The sequence below is a fragment of the Lacerta agilis genome, chromosome 17 (assembly GCF_009819535.1).
Source record: "Lacerta agilis isolate rLacAgi1 chromosome 17, rLacAgi1.pri, whole genome shotgun sequence".
NCBI classification, from domain to species: Eukaryota; Metazoa; Chordata; class Lepidosauria; order Squamata; family Lacertidae; genus Lacerta; species Lacerta agilis.
The window spans coordinates 22816921-22837260 of NC_046328.1; the positions used below are offsets into that span (position 1 = coordinate 22816921).

General features: G+C 46.8%; 1 protein-coding gene across 4 annotated transcripts in view; it reads right to left on the reverse strand.

Moving 5' to 3' along the window:
* Positions 1–20340, reverse strand: part of LMNA (lamin A/C) — an 80077-nt gene that overhangs the window by 13013 nt on the left and 46724 nt on the right. The window contains exon 1 of one of the 4 annotated variants that reach the window (XM_033136358.1): positions 6569–6612. The exons of the other annotated variants lie outside the window; for them this stretch is intronic. Coding sequence (XP_032992249.1) covers positions 6569–6597 — 29 coding nt within the window. The 5' untranslated portion in view covers positions 6598–6612. Of the gene's footprint in view, positions 1–6568; positions 6613–20340 lie in introns of those variants that run through there. 4 annotated transcript variants of the gene reach the window in all.

Genomic DNA, 20340 nt, shown 5'->3' on the forward strand with positions numbered 1-20340 from the left:
GTACGATTTCATAATATAATGCGTCAGTAAGCAGAAAATGTGTTAGTTCTTAAGCAGCAAGACACACTGAGATTTGCTGGATTGGGACGCAGAGCCATCTAGTTAAGCATCCCATTTCAAACAGTAGCTTGTCAGATGCTCTTAAGCAGGCTTAGGCAAACTCGGCCCTCCAGATGTTTTGAGACTACAATTCCCATCATCCCTGATCACTGGTCCTGTTAGCTAGGGATGATGGGAGTTATAATCCCAAAACATCTGGAGGGCTGAGTTTGCCTATACCTGCCCTCAAGGAAGACCTCCAACAAAGGTATGGAGCCAGCAGCCTGTCCCTGCTGTTCACCCTTAGCAACTGGTATTCACATCTAGACTGCCTCTGGACTTGGAGGTTCTATAAGAAACAACATCAATCAATAACACTGTCTCCCGCCTCTGTGAAGTTGCCTAGTCCCTCTTTGAAGGCACTCTGAGCCAGCAGCCATCACACTTCCAGAAAATTCCGTTTTCTGCACCTGAACCTCAGTTTCACTAAAACAACCAATTATGAAAAGTTCTTTCTATCCACCTTTGCCACAACAAGCATAGTTTTATAAACTCTCCTCATGTCTCCACTTAGCCTTCCCCACTGCCCTTCCAGGAAGGGAGGAAACTGGGAGACATGCAATGCGGCACAGACAAGCGTTCTGCAACCAGGTGCCCTCCAGGTGTCCAGGTTACAACTTTTGCAGTCCAAAACATTGTGAAGGATGATGTGGGCCACTGTGACCCTATCCTCTTGCAAGTGTGTTTAGAAATATGTATAACACTGTTTTAGATTAATCCACTAAAGCTTTTGTTGATTAATCTACCAAGGTCAATTTTAGAAGTTGCAAGGCACAGGTTAGTTTTCCACGACTACTTTGGTTCTGGTGTGTTACTGTCACAGATAAAGGGGAAAAGAATATGAAAGACTAAAGGAGGACTTCCCTCCTAACACAGAGGTATAGCCCCTTACATATTAAATGTCACGTTTTCTTAACCACCTTTAAAAAGAGAGAGATTAATGTGTGTATTTAGAAGTTTTGGCAATACAGAGGTACCTTGGTTCTCAAATGCCTTGGTACTCAAACAACTTGGAACCCAAACACTGCAAACTCAGAAGTGTTCCGGTTTGCAAACATTTTTCGGAAGCCAATCGTGCTCCATTTTGGGTGTTACGCTTCCGTTTTGAATGCCATGCTTCCATTTTGAGTGTTACACTGAGGTCTGTCTGTTTTTGCTATTTATTTTGCGTTTTTGTTTTTTCAGCTCTTTTTGTTTTGTTTTTGTGACTGTGTGGAACCCAGTTCAGCTACTGACTGATTGATTGATTGATTGATTGTGTGACTGCAGTACATTGTTTATTGCTTTTATTTTATGGATTAATGGTCTTGTTAGATAGTAAATTTATGTCAAATTGCTGTTTTAGGGGTTGTTTTTAAAAGTATGGAATGGATTAATCCATTTTGCATTACTTTCTATGGGAGAGCGTGCCTTGGTTTTGGAACGCTTTGGTTTTGGAACGGACTTCTAGAACGGATTAAGTTTGAGAACCAAGGAACCACTGTATTGAAATTTAATCAATCAAGGGACGTATTAGCAAACAATCTGGTTGGCTGACAGCCCTTAAACACAGGGATGGCTTTGATGGAGCTTTTCATGTTCCCCTATTATAAACAGGGAGATTTTGGGTCTCCCTGACTGGCTGGGAGCTCACCACAACCTGAGCATCTTTGGGAAAGCGGTGCAGGGAAGTTTTTACACCAACCTGTTGCAGGTGGCCTAAGAGGGAGAGATGGATGGTGCTAAGCTGCAAAGCTCCCTAATTGACCTTGTGGACTAATCAACATCTGTCAGCCTGGCTTACCTCTCAGGGTTGTTGTGAGGGTAACTGGGGGTGTTGAAACATTTAAGATGGTTTTAGTTCCTTGAAGGAAGGGGAAATGTAATATGAGATGGTGTGAAGGGAGATTATAAATCTAATTAAAAAGGCCAGCAAATAATTTCACAGGAACCATTGCATACCAGATAAAGAAAACTCCTACTCCAAGAAGAGGGAAAACTGGGCCTCAAGATCTTTTTATTTGGTGTGTATATATATATATTAAAGGAGGGAGATGGAGAAAGCTATAAATAAGGCTGAGGCAAGAGAAAATCCAAACGTTGGTTGTCAGCTCAGATCCAAGTTTCCATTACTCGCTTACATTCCATTATATTTTGCTTAATTTTCTTTTCCCCCCTTCCCCTGCCAAGGAAGATGGAAGACCAAGAGACAGAAATGCAGCTGCTTAAAAAAGCATCACCCACCAAACAGATGACGGGGGGGGGGCCGGGGGGGGGGGAGAGGCGAACTAAAGAAAGTCAGAGCTGCAGACAGAACCAGCCTGGCTGGAATGTTATGAACAAGGGAGTCCCTCTTAGCCGATCAAATTCCACAACTGAGCTCATCGCCAACATTTGTTTGAAGAGGGCAGCAGGCTACGGGGATTCACATGTCACTCAGAGCATGTGCAGAGTGCTTATTATTACTAAACATATTAGTTGCTTTTTTAAAAAAAACCAAGGTAGCCTAACCCTACTTGCAACAACAAATAAACACCGTGCATTAAGACCAGCATGAAACAGAGCACAGAAAAATCTAACACACATTCCTGATTTTAAAAGGCAGGATTAAGATGGTTTGAGCATGTAACACCTTTGATCATCCACCTCTGTGATCACCCTCCTAAGCCCTTGCTTGTGTGCCGCCTCCATGAGTGGTCTGGAGGGTGGCAGCATGAGAACAGGCCTTTTCTGTGGTGGCTCCCCATTTGTGGAATGCTCTCCCCAGGAAGATTCACCTTGAACCTTTGTTACATCCCTTTAGGCTTCAGGCAAAGAGATTCCTGGTCTCCCAGGCCTTTGGCTAATTACCGTATTTTTCGCTCAATAGGATGCACTGGACCATAGGGCGCACCTCATTTTTAGAGGAGGAAACAAGAAAAAAAACATTTTTCTGGTTTTTCTCCTCTAAAAGCCCTGTTTTTTTGAGGATCAGCTAAATGTTTTGCAGCTTTTTTGCAAAGGGAAAAGTTCTGGGGTTTTTTGAGGATCAGCTAAAAGTTTTGCAGCTTTTTTTGCAAAGGGGGAAAAGCAAAAAGGAAAAGCCCCATTTTTATGGGGTTCAACTCACATTTCTGAAAAATCTTAAGGAAAGGGAGCAGTTTCTACTGTTTGCAGACAGATAATCTAATCAGCCAGTCACATGTCCTGGGGAAACAAACAACCTCCCTCTGCAGCACATTCAACAAAGGAGGGCGGGGCTGAAAGGGAGCCGGGACTCTTATCTCTCTCCCGATCTCTTGCTGATCAGCTGCTGAGCAGGTCCTTTCAACACCCCCTTTTCTCTTTGTATAATAAAAGGCACAATCTGCTTTTGGCCCCTGGGCAATTTAGCTCCAGGGACCACCATCCGCTCCATAAGACACACAGGTATTTCCCCTTACTTTTTAGGAGGAAAAAAGTGTGTCTTATGGAGCGAAAAATATCAATCTATGGCCTTTTACACTTGGGATGTGTATGTTGTTGTTATTGTTTTGTTTGTTACTACGGTGTGTATTTTATGTTTTTAATATTGTAAACAGCCCTGTGATCCTCAAATGAAGGGCGGCATATAAATCTTTTTTTAAAAATGCATAAATAAAATTGAAATTTTACCCCTCATCATTGACTGGCTGGAAGTGGGCTCCCAGGAAGGGGTCCTTCTTACTCTTACCATTTGGGAACCGGATACCTGAGGGATCTGAGGGTGCACAGGATGCCTCCAAGCTATGGAGCCGCTAGCTAACAGCGGAAATGCAGAGCTGGTAAGGTTCATTCATGGGCAGGTGAGTCAGACTCACCCAGCCCTGTTTACTGCAACAACAAAGGGTGGATTCCCCAGGGGCCTTTCCCAGTCCTGAGCAAATGCTGAGCCAGAAACCCCACTTCTGTGCGCTCTTCCACTAAGCCACAGTCACAGATCTGTAAAATTTTGCTCCCTTCAAACTAGACTGCTTGTCTGATCTGGGGAGGGGAGACACCCAACCTGAAATCTTGCTTGTCAACAGAAAACCAGGTAACAGAAGCATGTATTTGTATCCGGACAAATAATAGCAAGAACACAATTCTATACAGGACATAATGAAATACAAGCATAGTTCGGAGAGGCTATTTCTGGAAGTCCACACCCCTGTACACTTTTGTCTGGGCAGACCAACTTCTCTCCTGGATTCCCTTCCAGGGAAACCAGCTTTCTGAATTTTACCAGCAGAAGCCGGCTCCGAACAGCACTGTTTACCTGGAAACAGGACAAACACCCCCCCTCTACTGAAGAGTTTTTCAATGCTTAAAAAACTGACTCCTTTTTTTTTAAGAAGGGGAGAATGAGAGTACATTAAAATAATACAAATGTAGCACTTTTAAGAGTGTAAAACTGGATACCGGTATCTCTTTCAAGCATAGTGGCAGGAGACGATAAGACAGAATACCCCATCATCATTTGATTTTGCTGGGTGACATATCTTGTCACACGTCAGAAAACAAAGGGAGGCCAGGCTGGATTTGTCAGGAGCCAAGGGAAATCCCAGAGACATGGTTGCTCCTGATTTGAATGCAAGTTCATACACATGCCAATTATTTTACAATTGCTTTTATAGACAGTCTGTGGTCTGTTGTATTATGTGATTTCTTAGTACGGCCTTGAAGCTCAACTTTATGAGCAAAAGTTCAAGACAACAGCATTACTAGCAAGAAGAAAAAGTGAAATTAAAGAAGTTAAATAAAATAACTTCGCTCTCAGCTGTTCACTTCCCCCTGTTTATTTTCCTCCTCTTAGTCGTAAGTAACATTCCAGGTCAGCATCTAGGACAAATATGGCATGAACAGCAGTTCTAGAGGAATGCTCCCCTCCAACATTCAAGCTTGGCTTTAAAAAAAAAAGGAAAAGAAATGACAAACCAGGTTACAAAAGGCCACCAGGCACTGCTTATCAGCAGAGGAAATCAAGACTTTTTAAACAGACAAGATTCCACTGAGCAGTTTTTGTAGCACATAGGTATTTTGCCTGGCCAGAAAACCTTAAGCTCCATTTTGCAAAAGGCAAGAGGCATTTCTAATCCTCATGATTAAGAGTGTGTTCTCTGAAATGGGGACCCCCCCCCACCGCCATCCCAGTTCCGTTTCTTCGAAAGCATTTCCAGCACAAATAAAAAAACCAGCCATTTTCCTTTTGTGTGGCTACACCAGAACAGGTGGATTCCCCTCCAGACCTGAAAAGAGAAATAGCATCTCCCCAGCTTAGCCACAGAGATTGCAATCATTCGTTTCCTAATCATGAGGCAAATCGTAAAGGCGGGGAGGCGGGCGGAGAAACTACTACCGGTAGTTTCTATTTTGGGTTCTTCTTGAGTTGGGGAGATTTCCCCTCCTGGCTAAGTTTATAAAGCTGGCACCAAACTGACCATCCAAGCTTAATCTCAAACAATCAGTGAGCTTCCTTCCCGTCACTCCGCAGACCTGCTGCCAAAAACCAATTGACCGGTTAGCACAGAAATGCCTTTGAGGCTCAGCATCCTAGCAAAGCTCTTGGCAGAGAGCCCTCATCCACCTTGTCCTCTGCTTCATTCTAGCTACACCTCCTTTGCTGCAACAAAAAGGATCAGCAACTATACAGCCATTGGGCCAGATCAGGCCCACCGATGGTGCCATCAGGAGGTGGGGGCACTAGGAACACCGGATGGGGGACTCGCTGGCAGGCAACTGGGGGCTAGATGGACGCTCTGGCTGACTCCGCCATCTCCCTTCCCAAAGTAGCCCTCCAATTAGATAATCATTTGGACTCATGCCCTTCAACATCTATCCTCGAGCCCCCCGACAACCCCCAGCAAAGCCCCTTCCAGTAGAATCAGCTGAAATCAAGCGCCCTTTGATTTCTCCTTTCCTAAATATCCTCAGCAGCCATTCCAATTGGTCAACTATGTAACCGTGTAATAACCGGTACCTGAATTTGCTTCCCTCCCCTCTTCCCTCCACTCTTTCCTTTTGTGTTGTTCACATCTATTAGATTATTCATGCATGGCAGAAACTGTCTTGGTTTTTAACCTTTCTCCAGTGCTTAGAAAATTTTCAATGCTTTATGAATGATGGTTGTTGTTGTTTTCTGTCCCAGGAAGTCAGATGTTACACAGGAGGGCCAATTCGGCACTAGGTTCTGCTAAATTTTGCTACAGGGGGACCACAGTGCCTTCTGGTGCAAGTTGTTCCATGAGCAAACACTTCTTTTGGCATGGCAGAGACATGACGGAGGAAGGGGGGGGGGATGCATGGATTGGAACAAAACACTTGCCAGGAACAAGCACATAAAATTGAATCAAAGGGGAAGGAGAGCTGGCAGAGTTTGGGCTTTTGACATCCCTGGTGGTGTCTCTGGAAAAGAATCCCATCAAAAGCAGGAAAGGGACAGGGCACGGGAGATCCTGTTGTTTCTGGAGAGAAGCAGTTGCGACCCAAGCCCATCCAAGTGGCTCTGACTCACCCATTCTTTTTCGGTATCAAGGGCACCATTGCCAAGCCACCAGGGATGTGCCACGTGGGACAGAAACGTGAGCAAGCGCCACCAGCTTTCTGTTGGAGCCAGCTGGACAGGATTCAGGATTGAGGGCGTGGCCCTATTGCAAGGCGAGAAAAGATGTTTGCTGCCACTGGTACAGCAAAGGCCACACCCAAAAGGCCCCAGAAAAAGAGGGGATTTGCCGCTCTCACCTTCCAGATTTCTGAGCATTTCCAACTGCATGTGGAGCCCCTGAACCCTCAAGAAAGAAAGGGAAGCAAAAGATTCCTGCCGTTTTCATTGAAGATTAAGGAGTTGGGGGTGGAGAATTAGGTGAAAGTTTAAAGGGGGGTGGCTAAATTCAAAGACCTGATGAGCAACAAGCAAGCAAGCCCTCACAAATAAAGAAGCACAGATCTATTCATAGATAGAAGCTTCATCTTCAGCTGATCAAAAGCACAGTCAAAGAGGGGTCCTGCACCCAGAGGTCACAGCAGGAAACAAACCCAAATTTAAATGGGTTTTTGCAGTGCCGAAACGAGAGCAACTTCTAAAAGTTTAGGAAGCGTTTTAGCCTCGGATGCCTCTGCAACAGAGCACTGCCTGTATTTTGACAACTTGCCACAGTTTGCTTTCAATAAAAAACAGACCAAGAACTCAGGCCAGTATAAGTTTCAATAGTGAGAGTAATCCCTACTCACAAGTCAAAAATCCATATAGTTATACAGAAGTTGTAAACTCAAAGTCACAAGGATATATGCAAAACAATAATCTGTTACAGCGTTGGATATAACAGTCTCTAAATTGAGTCAAGTTCATGCTAGTCCATAATCAGAATATATTCATGTCATGTTCGATGTAAAGATCTTAGTCTCAATCATTGGTCATAAATCAGAAGCCAGGACAGGGCACTGTTTCCATGTATTCACCTTCATCAACTAAATTTTAAGAGATCATATAAGTGTGTCCTATTATTTTCTACGTTTCTCAGAGTTAACAACTAAGTTTAAGAAGATCAACTTGTATCCTGAGAAAAGGGAATAAGGGAGGTCTGCAGACTATTGACATGTTTTAGTAGCACGCCATTTTCATGAACAGCAGACACAGCACTTTGTGGATACACTAAACTAGATTTAAGGAAACTGTTGTCCTGCAACACAAGCCAATACAGTACACTCATGCAAGTAACTGAGCTCCTTTGTCTGTTCATTTCTAATCTTTAAATGGTGCCCCTCCTCACATTTGCAAAACAGTCTCGATTTTAATGAGGACTAGAAGCTTCCCCTCCCCACCAAAAATAAATACAGAATTAATACTAGACTCTTGTACAAATCCTGCGGATCACGCTGAATCCATTTAGAGGGTGAGAGGAGACATCTGAAGCGCCAGGGTTTAAAAAAAAAGTAATTCCCTGCTCTTTTGGTGAAAACTACGAGGCGTGTAAATATATATACAGTATAACGATATAACACCGTCTGCGTATAATCTTTGGTGTTACTGTAACAAAATGCGCAAGCAATCCGTGCAGCTGCGGCTTGCTTCAATTTACCAAACACAGGAAACGCGACATTAAATAGTACATTGAGGGGGGGAAAGGAACAATAAGCGAAGTCTTGGCTGGGATCATCTCCCCGCCTCCCACTCCCCTGCCAACGCCTCTGTTCCGGCCCCACCCGGCGGGGCTGAGTCATCCCCGCCGCTTCGTCCGCAAATGGAAGCCGAGGGCCTCCTCCTGCTGCTGCTGTTTGGGCCGGCCTGGCCCTAGCAACGCCGCAGATGGCGCGAGCGGGGCCGGGAAGGGAAACGGGATTCGAGGCGCTCTCCGGCCTCCGCGCAATGACGCCTCGGGAAGGAATGACTCAAAGGGACGGCCGGCCTTTTGCGCGCGCCAACTTTGCCCATTTAGCAGACATTGGGAGGCCGCGAGCCGTCTGAGTGAAATGCCAGTTTTTGAGTTTTGAGTTTTTCTTTCTTTTACACACACAAGAAAACGAGGCCGAGTGATTTCTCTCTGCTTTTTGTGTAAGAGAGAGAGAAAGTTGAGCAGCTTTGCGTCGCAGGAAACCTCGGTGCCAGCACGAAAAACGCAACTGCTGGGGGAGGCAGGCAAGGGACATTCCTTTCGGCTGAGTAAACCAGCCAGCCAGCCCAAACGCCAACGCCGAAGCAGGCTCGCAGGCCTCCCTAGCCCCACGGCGCAGAGAGGCACCGCGAAGCAGAGCTTGCCACTGCGCGCACACCCTTGAGGCGCCTGGCGGTCGCGCCTTTTCCGGTTTGAAAGGCGCCCCAAACCCGCGCCGGCCGCACCGACAAGCCTCCGAAACCGCAGTTGGATGCAAGAGGCGCACAGCGCGCGTGCCTCTGTAAAATCTCCTGGGTACAGGGATGGGGGAACCTGTTGCATTGCAACTCCCGCCATCCCCGACCGTGGGTCATGCTGCTCCAGGGGCTGATGGGAACTGGGAACCCCCACAACGTCTGGAGGGCTGCCGCACACTTGCTGGAAGGCAGCCTGATCCAAGTCTGGTTCTGCTCAAAAGTTGGGGAGTTTAATGTAGTGAACCATGTATGGCACAGCCTCTTTGACACTTGAGACCAAGAGCCAGGTGCCTTTTGATCCATGAAGCTCAAAAGGGATAAGTAGAGAGGGTGAGCTGCTATGTAACAAAGGTAAAAAGGTAAAGGACCCTGACAGTTAAATCCAGTCGTGAACGACTCTGGCGTTGCAGTGCTCATCTCGCTTTATTGGCCGAGGGAGCCGGTGTACTGTTCACCTTCCGGGTCATGTGGCCAGCATGACTAAGCCGCTTCTGGTGAAACCAGAGCAGTGCACGGAAACGCCATTTACCTTCCCGACGGAGCGGTATCTATTTATCTACTTGCACTTTGACGTGCTTTCAAACTGCTAGGTTGACAAGAGCTGGGACCGAGCAACAGGAGCTCACTCTGTCACGGGGATTCGAACCGCTGACCTTCCAATCAGCAAGCCCAAGGCTCAGTAGTTTAGACCACAGCGCCACCCGCATCCCCGTGTAACAAACTACTCACTAAATTGCTTGTTTATTTAAAAAATGATGACATAAAAAACCCCTCACAAGGCGGCCTTGGGGCAGGTACTTCTTTACAGCCAAACCTACCCCCACAGGGTTGTTGTGACAAAAGGATCTCACGCCAGGGATCAAGTAAGTTTGGGAGTGGGTGCATAATGCCCATAGGAAGTGGGGAAAGCCCCCGTTCCCCATCTGTTGCAATGAGAGCAGACCTCTTGAGGTTGAAGCCAGGGAGGGCCATTTCTGTTACGTTGCAGAGCCCTTGCACAATTCCAGGTTTGTTCCTAGCCGCCCCCCATCCCACCCACCCCCTCAGTCTTCCAAGATGCCATGAGATCAATGGGGTTCTCTGTTCACCAGTGGGATGGCTTCAAAGGAAGCAAATGAAAATCAGCAGACTCGAGTGTGTGTGCCACTTGGTGAGAGACGAAGGCCTTGGGCTCTGGCCCCGCCCTGCCACCACACACACACACACACACACTTTCCTTGCTAGCAAAGGTGCCGGTAACTTCCCAACGCCCTTGCCAAAACAGGGAGGAAACGGCAGCTGTCGCTGCTTGCCAACCTGCCCACAATTCACATGGCTCACAGCCTGTGTACACATGCCCCGTGACATCCCTCACATTGCCAACCCTGCCACTTTCAGAACTTTCCCAGTGGAATCCAGGATACCTTGGATTCACAAGAGAGCCTCCACACAACCTCGGGGTGCCAGCTCAGGTTTTGCAAAAGCCTTGCATCCAAAATGGCCCCTGCAAGCTGGAAAGGTTCGGCATATTCTTCAGAGCCAGTATCCCAAGTTGTAGGCCTGGAATAATTACTGCCCAGAAGTCAACAAAAGGCGGGTGACGCAGCCTTTGCTCACCTGGTGCCCTACAGATGTTTTGGACAGCGATTCCCATGAGTCCTGGGCCACAACAGTTGTCTTGGGCTGCAGCTCCCATCATACATATGCGCTTGCTGGGGCTGGTGGTAGTCCTAGCCCTAAACAGCCAGAGGGGGTCTAGGTCAGCACAGTGCAAAGACCTGGGAGCAGGCACTCCGTATCACTCATGTCCAAGCGACCCAACAAAGAGGCTTTTTAAAAGGTTGGCTCCAAGTCACTAACACGGGTATATGGGAGTAATCAAGGCAGTAGGTTGCTGTGTGCATGCTGCCAGCTTCACAAATGTTCCTTAACTGAGCCATCAAAGTACAATATCTGACACTCGTTGCAGAAACCAACATCCAACCCTGTTGCCTCAAGTCACATTTTTACACTCCACATCTCTTAACCAGCGGTGCCACTGACACTCCTAATAATGTAAACGCCACCTTGCTAGAACAGTGCAAAGTCCCACCTCTCCCAGCATCCTGAAGCCAGATTCATTGGCAGCAACAGCTACCTCACTTCTGCACCCTAGGCAACCAGGTAATCAAGAGGCAGACTCCCTTTCAACAAAGGTTCAAATCTCTTGCAGATAATAGCTATTGGTAATTTTTACTGCATTAGTAAATTGATAGACCTACCCATGGATTTTCCCACTCCCTAGCCAAAATAAAATAAATCCCACTTCCTGCACACACACACACACACACACACACAACTCAGCAACCTGAATATTCAAAACAAAGCCGAAACAAAGGAAAATAAATATTGAACTTTATGGGCGGAATATTTGCTTACTAATATTTGCACGGGCACCGTATCTCACAAGCAGAGCCATACACTTTGCATGCAGCTGTGGCACCTACAAAGTTTGCATATGGCAGAGCTGGGGTGCCCCTTCTGTCTGAACGACAGAGTAGACCATCCTCATTCAGCCTGGTGCCATCCAGATGTTCTCTAGACTACTAAGCCAGCCCAGCTGTCGGGGCCTGGAGTCCAATGCTGGCTAGGGCTGATGAGAGTTGCGGTCCATAACAACAAGAGGGCACCAGGTTGAGAGAGGCTGGAGGTGAGAATACTGTGATAGGTGAACCAATGCTACAATTTAGTACAGGCTCATGTGCTATTGGAAAAGAGCCACAGAGGGCACGCTTTGCATGCAGAAAATTCCAGATTACTAGTTCCTGCTGGCATCTCCAACTGCCTGACTCAGTAAGGTGTAGTACACACCAGCCTGTAATGTGAACCCTCCTTTCCACACCTCCGCTCAATGGCACAGTTCAAAGGGTTCTGAAAGCTTCTCCGCCAGGCTGGGTAAGGCTTTTGAATCCACCCTCCCAGCAGCTGAAATCTATTCTGCTCCAAGATATAATAGGAGGTATTGTGAGGCCTCTGTTTGAACAGATCAGCCTCAACCGGCCCAGGCACAACAGAAGACAGCTTTTTATTATTTTGGCTTGCAGATAGAAACCCCGGATAATTATTTACAGTGCAGGCCAAGGAGAGCACTGGTTCTGTTTTGCATGAGGCAGAGGGAGCTGGGCGAGCTTTGCAAGCAGAGAAAGGAGCCTGGCAGCTGCAACAGAAGGCAGCTTTTGGCTAGGTTTTGGGATGAATGAGTCACCACCACTTTAAAAGGGGGAGATGTTGGCTGCAGTGGGATTGATTGACGTGGCACTGAGGGCTGGAAAGACCACTGCTCTGCTGCCTGGGTCAGAAATAGGAACAGCCATGTGCCCAGAATTGCCATAGAACAGGATTAGGCAAATTCATGAAGGATATAAGGTTGACAGGCATCCATTAGCCATTAACTAAACCTCTAAGAGCTGTTTACCTCTGAATAACAGACGTTCAGAATATAGATACCGAGGATATAAAATGTGGGCAAACCATAGTCTTCATGCCCAGCATGAAAGTATTAAAGAAGAATCTGCCTGACCACCATTGAAGGCAGAGGTGGATTGGACCCAGGTTTCTTTTTTCTCATTTTCACATAAAAATGTCATGGCCAGTGTTATTGTTTATTGCCCTCCTATCTCTTTTGGAAGGCAGCAGGGAGACCTAACACCACCACAGCATTTCTAAGGAAATATGGCGACGTTCCGAGAACACTCTGCACATGCTTAAACACTGTGTTGTGCAAATGTCATGTGACTCAGGTGGTTATCCTCTCGCAAGGGCACTGCATAAATAGCTCCTGCCCACATGACAACCAAACATCCATCTTCTCAGGAAAGTGAGAGACGCGGAAAATATTTTCAGGAGCACAATGCTGGTTCCTTGATCTTGCTGCAAAAAGAGCTGGCTCTCGCTCAAGTCAGAAAGGCCACCTTGCTGGCCCTGTCTTCCTCAGCCTTGTGGGCAACCCCTTTCCACGCCAACACATGCCACCATCTGCAGCTGGCACGGCACCCAGTGTGTGGGAGCCTCTTGCCTGGAGGGGGGCTGTCCCCAGGGTGTGGCGGGCACTTTGCCACGTTGCAAGAATTCGGGGCCGGCCTTCTGCTGGAGACTGTAAACAGGCAGAGTTTTCTTGCCGGTTGGCACAAAAGCTCTGGCACATGCTCAAGAGACCGGCGAGAGCAGACCAACCTGGCTGCGTTCCCCCACGTTGGTCTGTTGCCGGTTCTTCGCAATATGTTTTTATTGGTTCTATTAATACCCACCATGCCAAAAAGGACACCTTCCTTCCTCTTCCCCACATAGCCCACATCTGACAATCACGGGGCTTAACAAGGACATTTCTAACTGAATTGTTTTGCCCGACTCTTTCCCAATCAGATCAATTCCATTTCCATAAATGTGCTCGTTAGCAAAAACCCAAACGCAGGTGCTTTCTAGGTATTAAAGGAAGTGAGACCATTTTGTCTTTTTTAAGGCTACATTTGCATCATGCATTTAAAGCTCTCTATCACTTTAAACAGTCATTGCCTCTCCCCTCAAAATCCTGGGAAGTGTAATTTGTTAATGGTGTTCAGAGTGCTTTTCTATTTCTTCTTATTACTCACCATGTTTTTATTGTATTTAGACCAAAGTCTTAGTTTGGACACAAAAAGGGACAAGACATTTGATAGTAAGTTTTCTATTTTTTTCTCTATAAGTCCTAATACAATTTGAAATATAAAAATGGGATCACGCTCACTTATAACTTTACTCATATGTGTTGATTATTACATCAAGCTTGCAGGAGACACAGGGTAGGGGCAAGGCAGAAAGCACTTGTAAAAACAGTGCACACCTCTTAAGCACCCCCCCCCAAAAATAGCTAAGGATGGTCTGGGTAGACAAAGCAGCTGGCTCAGCCCACACAAGAGTCAAGGTCTAATCTGCAAGGAAGTCTAAACTTTCAGAAAAATCTTGAGAAGACTCCACACACTCAAGGCCAGGGGCCAGAGGGCAGTTCCCTCCTGGCGCACATGGCTCAGCAACTGTGGCTTAAGGAGAACTGGCTGCTGGATCGGGCCAAAGGGGGCCCCATCTAGTCCTGCACCCTGTTCTCAGTGGCCAACCAGATGGGACATCCACAAGCAGAACCCAAGCACAACAACACTGCTTCCCAAAGTGGAGGGAGAACATAGCCACCGATGGCAAGGAAAAGCTTCGGTACTCATGTAGCTCTTTTCCTCTTATCCACATGTCAGTGTAATTGATGTAGTTATCTATAAACAGCTGTATTGCATGTACCTAACAAAAGAGAAAAAAATAAAAAATAAAAAAATCTCCTTCCAGTAGCACCTTAGAGACCACCTTAGAGACCTTGGTATGAGCTTTCGTGTGCATGCACACTTCTTCAGATACACTGAAACAGAAGTCACCAGACCCTTATATATAGTGAGAGAGTGTAGAGGGGTATTACTCAGAAGGGTGGTGGGAATGGGTGATTGGCTGAGAGGTGTGGGAAACCTGTTGGTGACTGCCAATGACTGCAATTGGTTTTACAGGAAAAAGCAAGGGGGGAGATGGCTAAAGATAGCTTTGTCAGGTATAATGAGATAAGAATCCAATGTCTTTGTTCAGACCAGGTCTCTCCATGGTTTTAAGTTTGGTAAAGGTAAAGGGACCCCTGACCATTAGGTCCAGTCGTGTCCGACTGTGGGGTTGCGGTGCTCATCTCACGTTACTGGCCAAGGGAGCCGGTGTATAGCTTCCGGGTCATGTGGCCAGCATGACTAAGCCACTTCTGGCGAACCAGAGCAGTGCACGGAAACGCCATTTACCTTACCGCCGGAGCGGTACCTATTTATCTATTTGCACTTTGACATGCTTTCGAACTGCTAGGTGGGCAGGAGCTGGGACCAAGCAACGGGAGCTCACCCCATGGCAGGGATTTGAGCTGCCGACCTTCTGATCAGCAAGCCATTAGTTGCAATTCAGCAACTTCTCTTTCTAGTCTATTTCTGAAATTCCTTTGTAGTAAGACAGCTAATTTGAGATCTTGTATAGAATGTCCTGGGAGACTGAAGTGTTCTACTGGTTTCTCTGTCTTGTGATTCCTGGTGTCAGATTTATGTCCATTTATCCTTTGGCATAGGGTTTGGCCTGTTTGTCCAGTATAGAGAGCTGAAGGGCACTGTTGGCATTTGATGGCATACACAATGTTAGAAGATGAGCAATTACTGTAATCCTGAGATGGTATGCTTGATGTTGTTGGGGCCAGTAATGGTGTTGTCCGGGTGTATGTGGCAGCAAAGTTGGCATCAGGGTTTATTGCAGGTTAGCTCAGGGATGGGGGACCTGCAGCCCTCCAGGTATTGTTGGACTTGAACTCCCAAGCAGAGAGTGGAAGAGAAGGGAACTCCAGTGGTTGTTGTTTTGCTTCCCCTGCACTGTCTCAGCTTTGTGGCTATTGGTTTGTTTCAGATTCCAACACCAACTATACCCAGCTAGCATAGACAACAGTCAAGGATTATGAAAAGTCAGAGTCTAGCAACGTTCAGAAGGCTATAGGTTGTCTGTGCCATGCACTAACTGCATGCATTCTGAGTTTGCATGCATTTGGCCAAGTCTCTTTTCAGTACCAGAGCTGAGTCCATTCCCCCCTCCCCTCCTAATCCTTGGTGCAAAACAAAATGTGGATGTACAGAGCAACGTGTTTCATACGCAACCGAGCCAGATTGGCAGCTGGCCCAACGTGGCAGCCCGGTTCCCCAGCTTCGCTTCCAAGAGAGCCACTCCCCAAAGTGGCATTCATGGGTGTCGGATCACATGTCCAGGGCTGGCGACCGCTTTGGCTCATGACCATGCTGGAGGAAGATAGCAGCTGAGGTCAGAGAAAGCAATCGCCTCCTTTCCAGGGAGAAGTTGCTGCCTTTTATCATTGCCTTTTTGAAAATTATACCAGCTCAAAGCTATTTGAAAAAGAGCACATTCTGAGGCCACGTTCCCTTCATTGCAACCATTGCCACATGTGACTGGGTGGGGCCAGAGGCAAAAGTAGGCAGAGCAACTGATGTGAATTTGAACAGTAGGCTAGTTTTATTACACACTTTCACAGACACTTCTCTTTCCTTCTCTGCCCAAACAAGCAAGATGCAGTGTCAGACAGAGTTCAAGGACACATTGAAGTCGGGTATAATCACTCCAGCTGCAAAGTGGGGGCCGTGGTTCAGAAGGGTATGTCCTGAGGGCCAGATAGAAAGGCTGGAGGCCACATTTGTCGCTTGGTACAAGTTTCCCCATCCTTATAGTATGGGCAGAACAAAGGGTGATGGGGGGGGGGTTGCACAGCTGTGTGTCCATTAGGGGCAAAACTAGGCTTTATTTAACCAGGGTCAAAGACCCAGTTTGGCACACACACCCCATGCACATTTGTGTACACACACACACACACACACACACACACACACACACACACACAGGCTGGGAGAGGCAATGGCACCCCTCTGGAGGCTTCACCCAGGGCAAAAAAATGGCTACTCCCTCCATAGCTACAGCACATGCCTGCAATGTGAAACTGGGCAACACCAGAAGCAGTCTCAGTTGAGTTTCAGTCAGGAAAGCTCCACAGCCCCAAATAATGTGATATTGCCAGGTGTCAAGATTTTGACCTGTGCTTTCAAGGGTCTTTCCTCCTTCCTTGATGTCTCAGGAGGACTAAAATTGCCAGGCAAAGTGAGAAACCACGAGGGCACTCAGTTTTTCTGCCTGGCTTGAGAGCTTTGCTATTCACTCTCCTTCCTCGTGAACCATCTGGGCTGTACCCTGAGGTACCCACCTTGGCCATGCTCTGCCCACCTAGTGGAGTCCCCTCCACTCCCAACAACGTTCCACCCCCTATCTAGGAGATTCCACCCCTGGATTCCCAAGGTCGGAGCTACCACTAGAGACACAGAAACCCTCACTAGGACACAAGTCGGTGCATTCCAAAGTTGCCACAGCTGCAAAGGAAAAGAGAAAGAAGGAAAGCAGCCGGTTGTTCCGGCTGACACAGTGGACCCATTGAAGGAGGAGAAAGAGAAGCAGCAATTGTGGGACAGGTGGACAGCTCAAGATCTACAAGTCACTTAAAAACCCTTCTCCTGCTGCTGGGATTTGGGTAGACTGAATGCAAGAGGCATGAAGGCTACAGATGAAAGACAGACAGAAGCATAGACTTTGTAAAATGGAGACGAATGCTTAGGGAAGGGCCTTCTTATCTTAGCAGATCAAGGTAAAGGTATTTGTCCACATAGTTCCATAATAGGTCACTCGCTCACACAGCTCAATCTTGACTGTCAAGAGCATGGTTCCACCAGGTTGAAGATAGCACAACCAGAGTACAAGAAAGTCTTTCTGGGTGTTGAAACAAACCTAGTACAGGAGGTCAGATCTCCCAATAGGGAGGGAGTGTGAGTGTGTTTGTGTGTGTGTGTGAGTGCTTTAAAACTTCAAAGCAGCTGGGCAAGGGGAGGAGGCTCCAGTTGCTATCAGAGAGTCTCTCTGCAGCTGCTTTGAAATAAGCACAGTGGGGGTTGAGATCTGAGGACTGATAGCCCCTCCACCCATCATCAGGCAGGTGGGAGATGCACTGCCAGCTCCCTTGCAGATTAGAAGAACTTTCTGGCCTGGTGCATTAGCAAGAGCTGCTGCATTAGCAACAGCTTTGAACCATCCAGACGCCCCATCAAGGAAAGCAGAATTCCGCAACCTGCAAAAATTATGCAAATGACGCAATTCACCAGGGCCAGTCCTAGAATTAGGCAGAATGAGGCAGGGAGTGGGGGAGAGTGCTCTTTTGCTCAGGTCCTGCATCTGATTGGCCGCTGTGGGAATAGGATGCTGGACTAGATGGGCTAGTGGCCTGATCCAGCAATCTATGTTCTTATGCTTCAACTGCCAGTGCCAGTAACAGGAATGAGGTAGGTGTCAATTTCCCTTTTTTTGCAATGGGAAACGGCACTGGAATAAGGGAATTTCCCACAAAAAAAGGAAAGTTGACAGCTATGGTGTGGAAGGGGGATGCTGTCTTGTCTCAGGCTGGCCCTGAACATCACCTGCTCATTCTGCAAAAATCTGCCCTGCTAGTCATGGGCTGGGAGTTGAGGAGCAAAGAAGGCAGCAAGGCAGCCATACAATCTCCCACCAGACCTTAACTCAGAAGCTTTCGAGCAAAGCTGCATCCTAGAAATCTTGCTCTTTGGAGAAAAGGCAAGGTGCTTTTGAGATGCCAAATCCTGTGCTTGCAGATGGAAGCTGCAGAACACCCTGAACCCTTATTTTGTAAGTCAACGGAGACCCCTCACGCAGCAAGCAACACACACATGGAATGAAACACACAAACCTGTGGTCAGATCAGCTGCTCTCAAGTGGCGCTCAGTCCTACAAGCAACCTGGCTTAATGGATCCCAGTCCCAATAGAGAACTAACAGCTGGTTCTCTGCAGATACTGCTCTTATACATGAATGTTCCATTTGAGTATGTTGATAAAAGGGCGTTGAAGTAAGCACTTGGCAAAAGAAAGTGGGAGGAAGCAATATTCTCTCTCCACCCTCCCTCCCTACCTCCACCCGAGCCTCTATACCAGGCATAGGCAAACTCAGCCCTCCAGATGTTTTGCGACTACAACTCCCATCATCTCCAGCTAACAGGACCAGTGGTCAAGGATGATGGGAGTTGTAATCTCAAAACATCTGGAGGGCTGAGTTTGCCTATGCCTGCTCTATACTCTGTCCCTCTAATCACAGGCCTGCCATTGCCACCCCCTTCTCCCACCTGCCCTCCCCGAGAAAATGAGCCAAGTCCTCATCCCAAACCAAACCTTCAGAGCTGTGCAGGATAATCTGTTGCTGTGACTCACATCCTGCCAATTGAAACATGCCCACTGTGGATATACAACACCCCCCTTACATAGCCAGAAGCCAACAATCTCTCCCTCCCCCCTCTCTCCCCCCCCCCACAGAATTGCTGCCTTCTCCTCACTCGCTCCCTTGTCTCCTGAAAGGACCTCAACTGCTGAGAAGTGCGTCTGCGTGGAGACAAAGACCTGGATCTTGAAGCAAACAACTGTGCCTGGGCTACCCTGCTCCTGCCGTTAGGTCACATTCACACCATACATTTAAAGCACTGTTTCCCCTTTTAAATGTATGGTGCGAAACCAGTGAAATTTATAAAACATTAGTAGAAATGAAGGATCAAGAAGATCAATTAAAAGAGGTGTGGGAAAAGGAGACAACAGGCCAGATAGATAGTCAAAGCTGGGGAGAAATATGGGAGAATCGTACGTTGAAAATTGTCTATAAGAAGAAAATTATTATAAATTGGTTTGGAGGTGGTATTTAACACCAGTCAGATTAAATCTAATAAACAATGAATATTCAGTGTTACGTTGGAGGGGATGCCAGGAAACCAGGAATTATGCTCACATGTGATGGGGGGTGTAATTTCTTAAAACAGTATAAATATGTACAATTTTTCTGGCAAAGGGTGTTTAAGGAGATAAAAGAAATCACTGGGTTAAAGCTGATCGAAAGTCCAGAGATAGCATTATCAATTTACGATGGGGTGGAAGATTCACGGGCTATGAAGGACTTGCTCACAAATTTAGTGACAGCTGCACAAATTATTATACAGTAGCTAGGAAGTGGAAGGGGCAAGCAGAATATAAAATGGAAGAATGGTATAAAGAGGTGTGGGATATAGATATTAAAGATAAATTAACATGGGCCATTAAGGTAAAATGGGTAATATGCAGGAGAAATGATTTCGAGGAGATATGGAAGGGGTTTGTAGAACTTGTACTGTTAAAATGAGGTGTTGCAATTTTGGGAGGATGGATAGTTACAATGGAATTGTCTCAGTGGTGGGGTGCACATTTTTATTCTTATTTATTTATGATGATTATTATTGTTGTTGTTGTTTAGTCGTTTAGTCGTGTTCGACTCTTCGTGACCCCATGGACCAGAGCATGCCAGGCACTCCTGTCTTCCACTGCCTCCCGCAGTTTGGTCAGACTCATGTTGGTAGCTTCAAGAACACTGTCCAACCATTGCGTCCTCTGTCGTCCCCTTCTTGTGCCCTCAAATCTTTCCCAACATCAGGGTCTTTTCCATGCATGTGTGTATACGTATGTGCAGCTGAAACTGCCCCCCCCCAAGTTGTTTGTATGGGTTGGCATCCAATTTCATTGTACTTGTACAATGACAATAAAGAAATCTTATCTTATCTTTTCCAGGGAGTATTCTCTTCTCATGAGGTGGCCAAAGTATGGGAGCCTCAGCTTCAGGATCTGTCCTTCCAGTGAGCACTCAAGGCTGATTACCTTAAGAATGGATAGGTTTGATCTTCTTGCAGTCCATGGGACTCTCAAGAGTCTCCTCCAGCACCATAATTCAAAAGCATCAATTCTTCGGCAACCAGCCTTC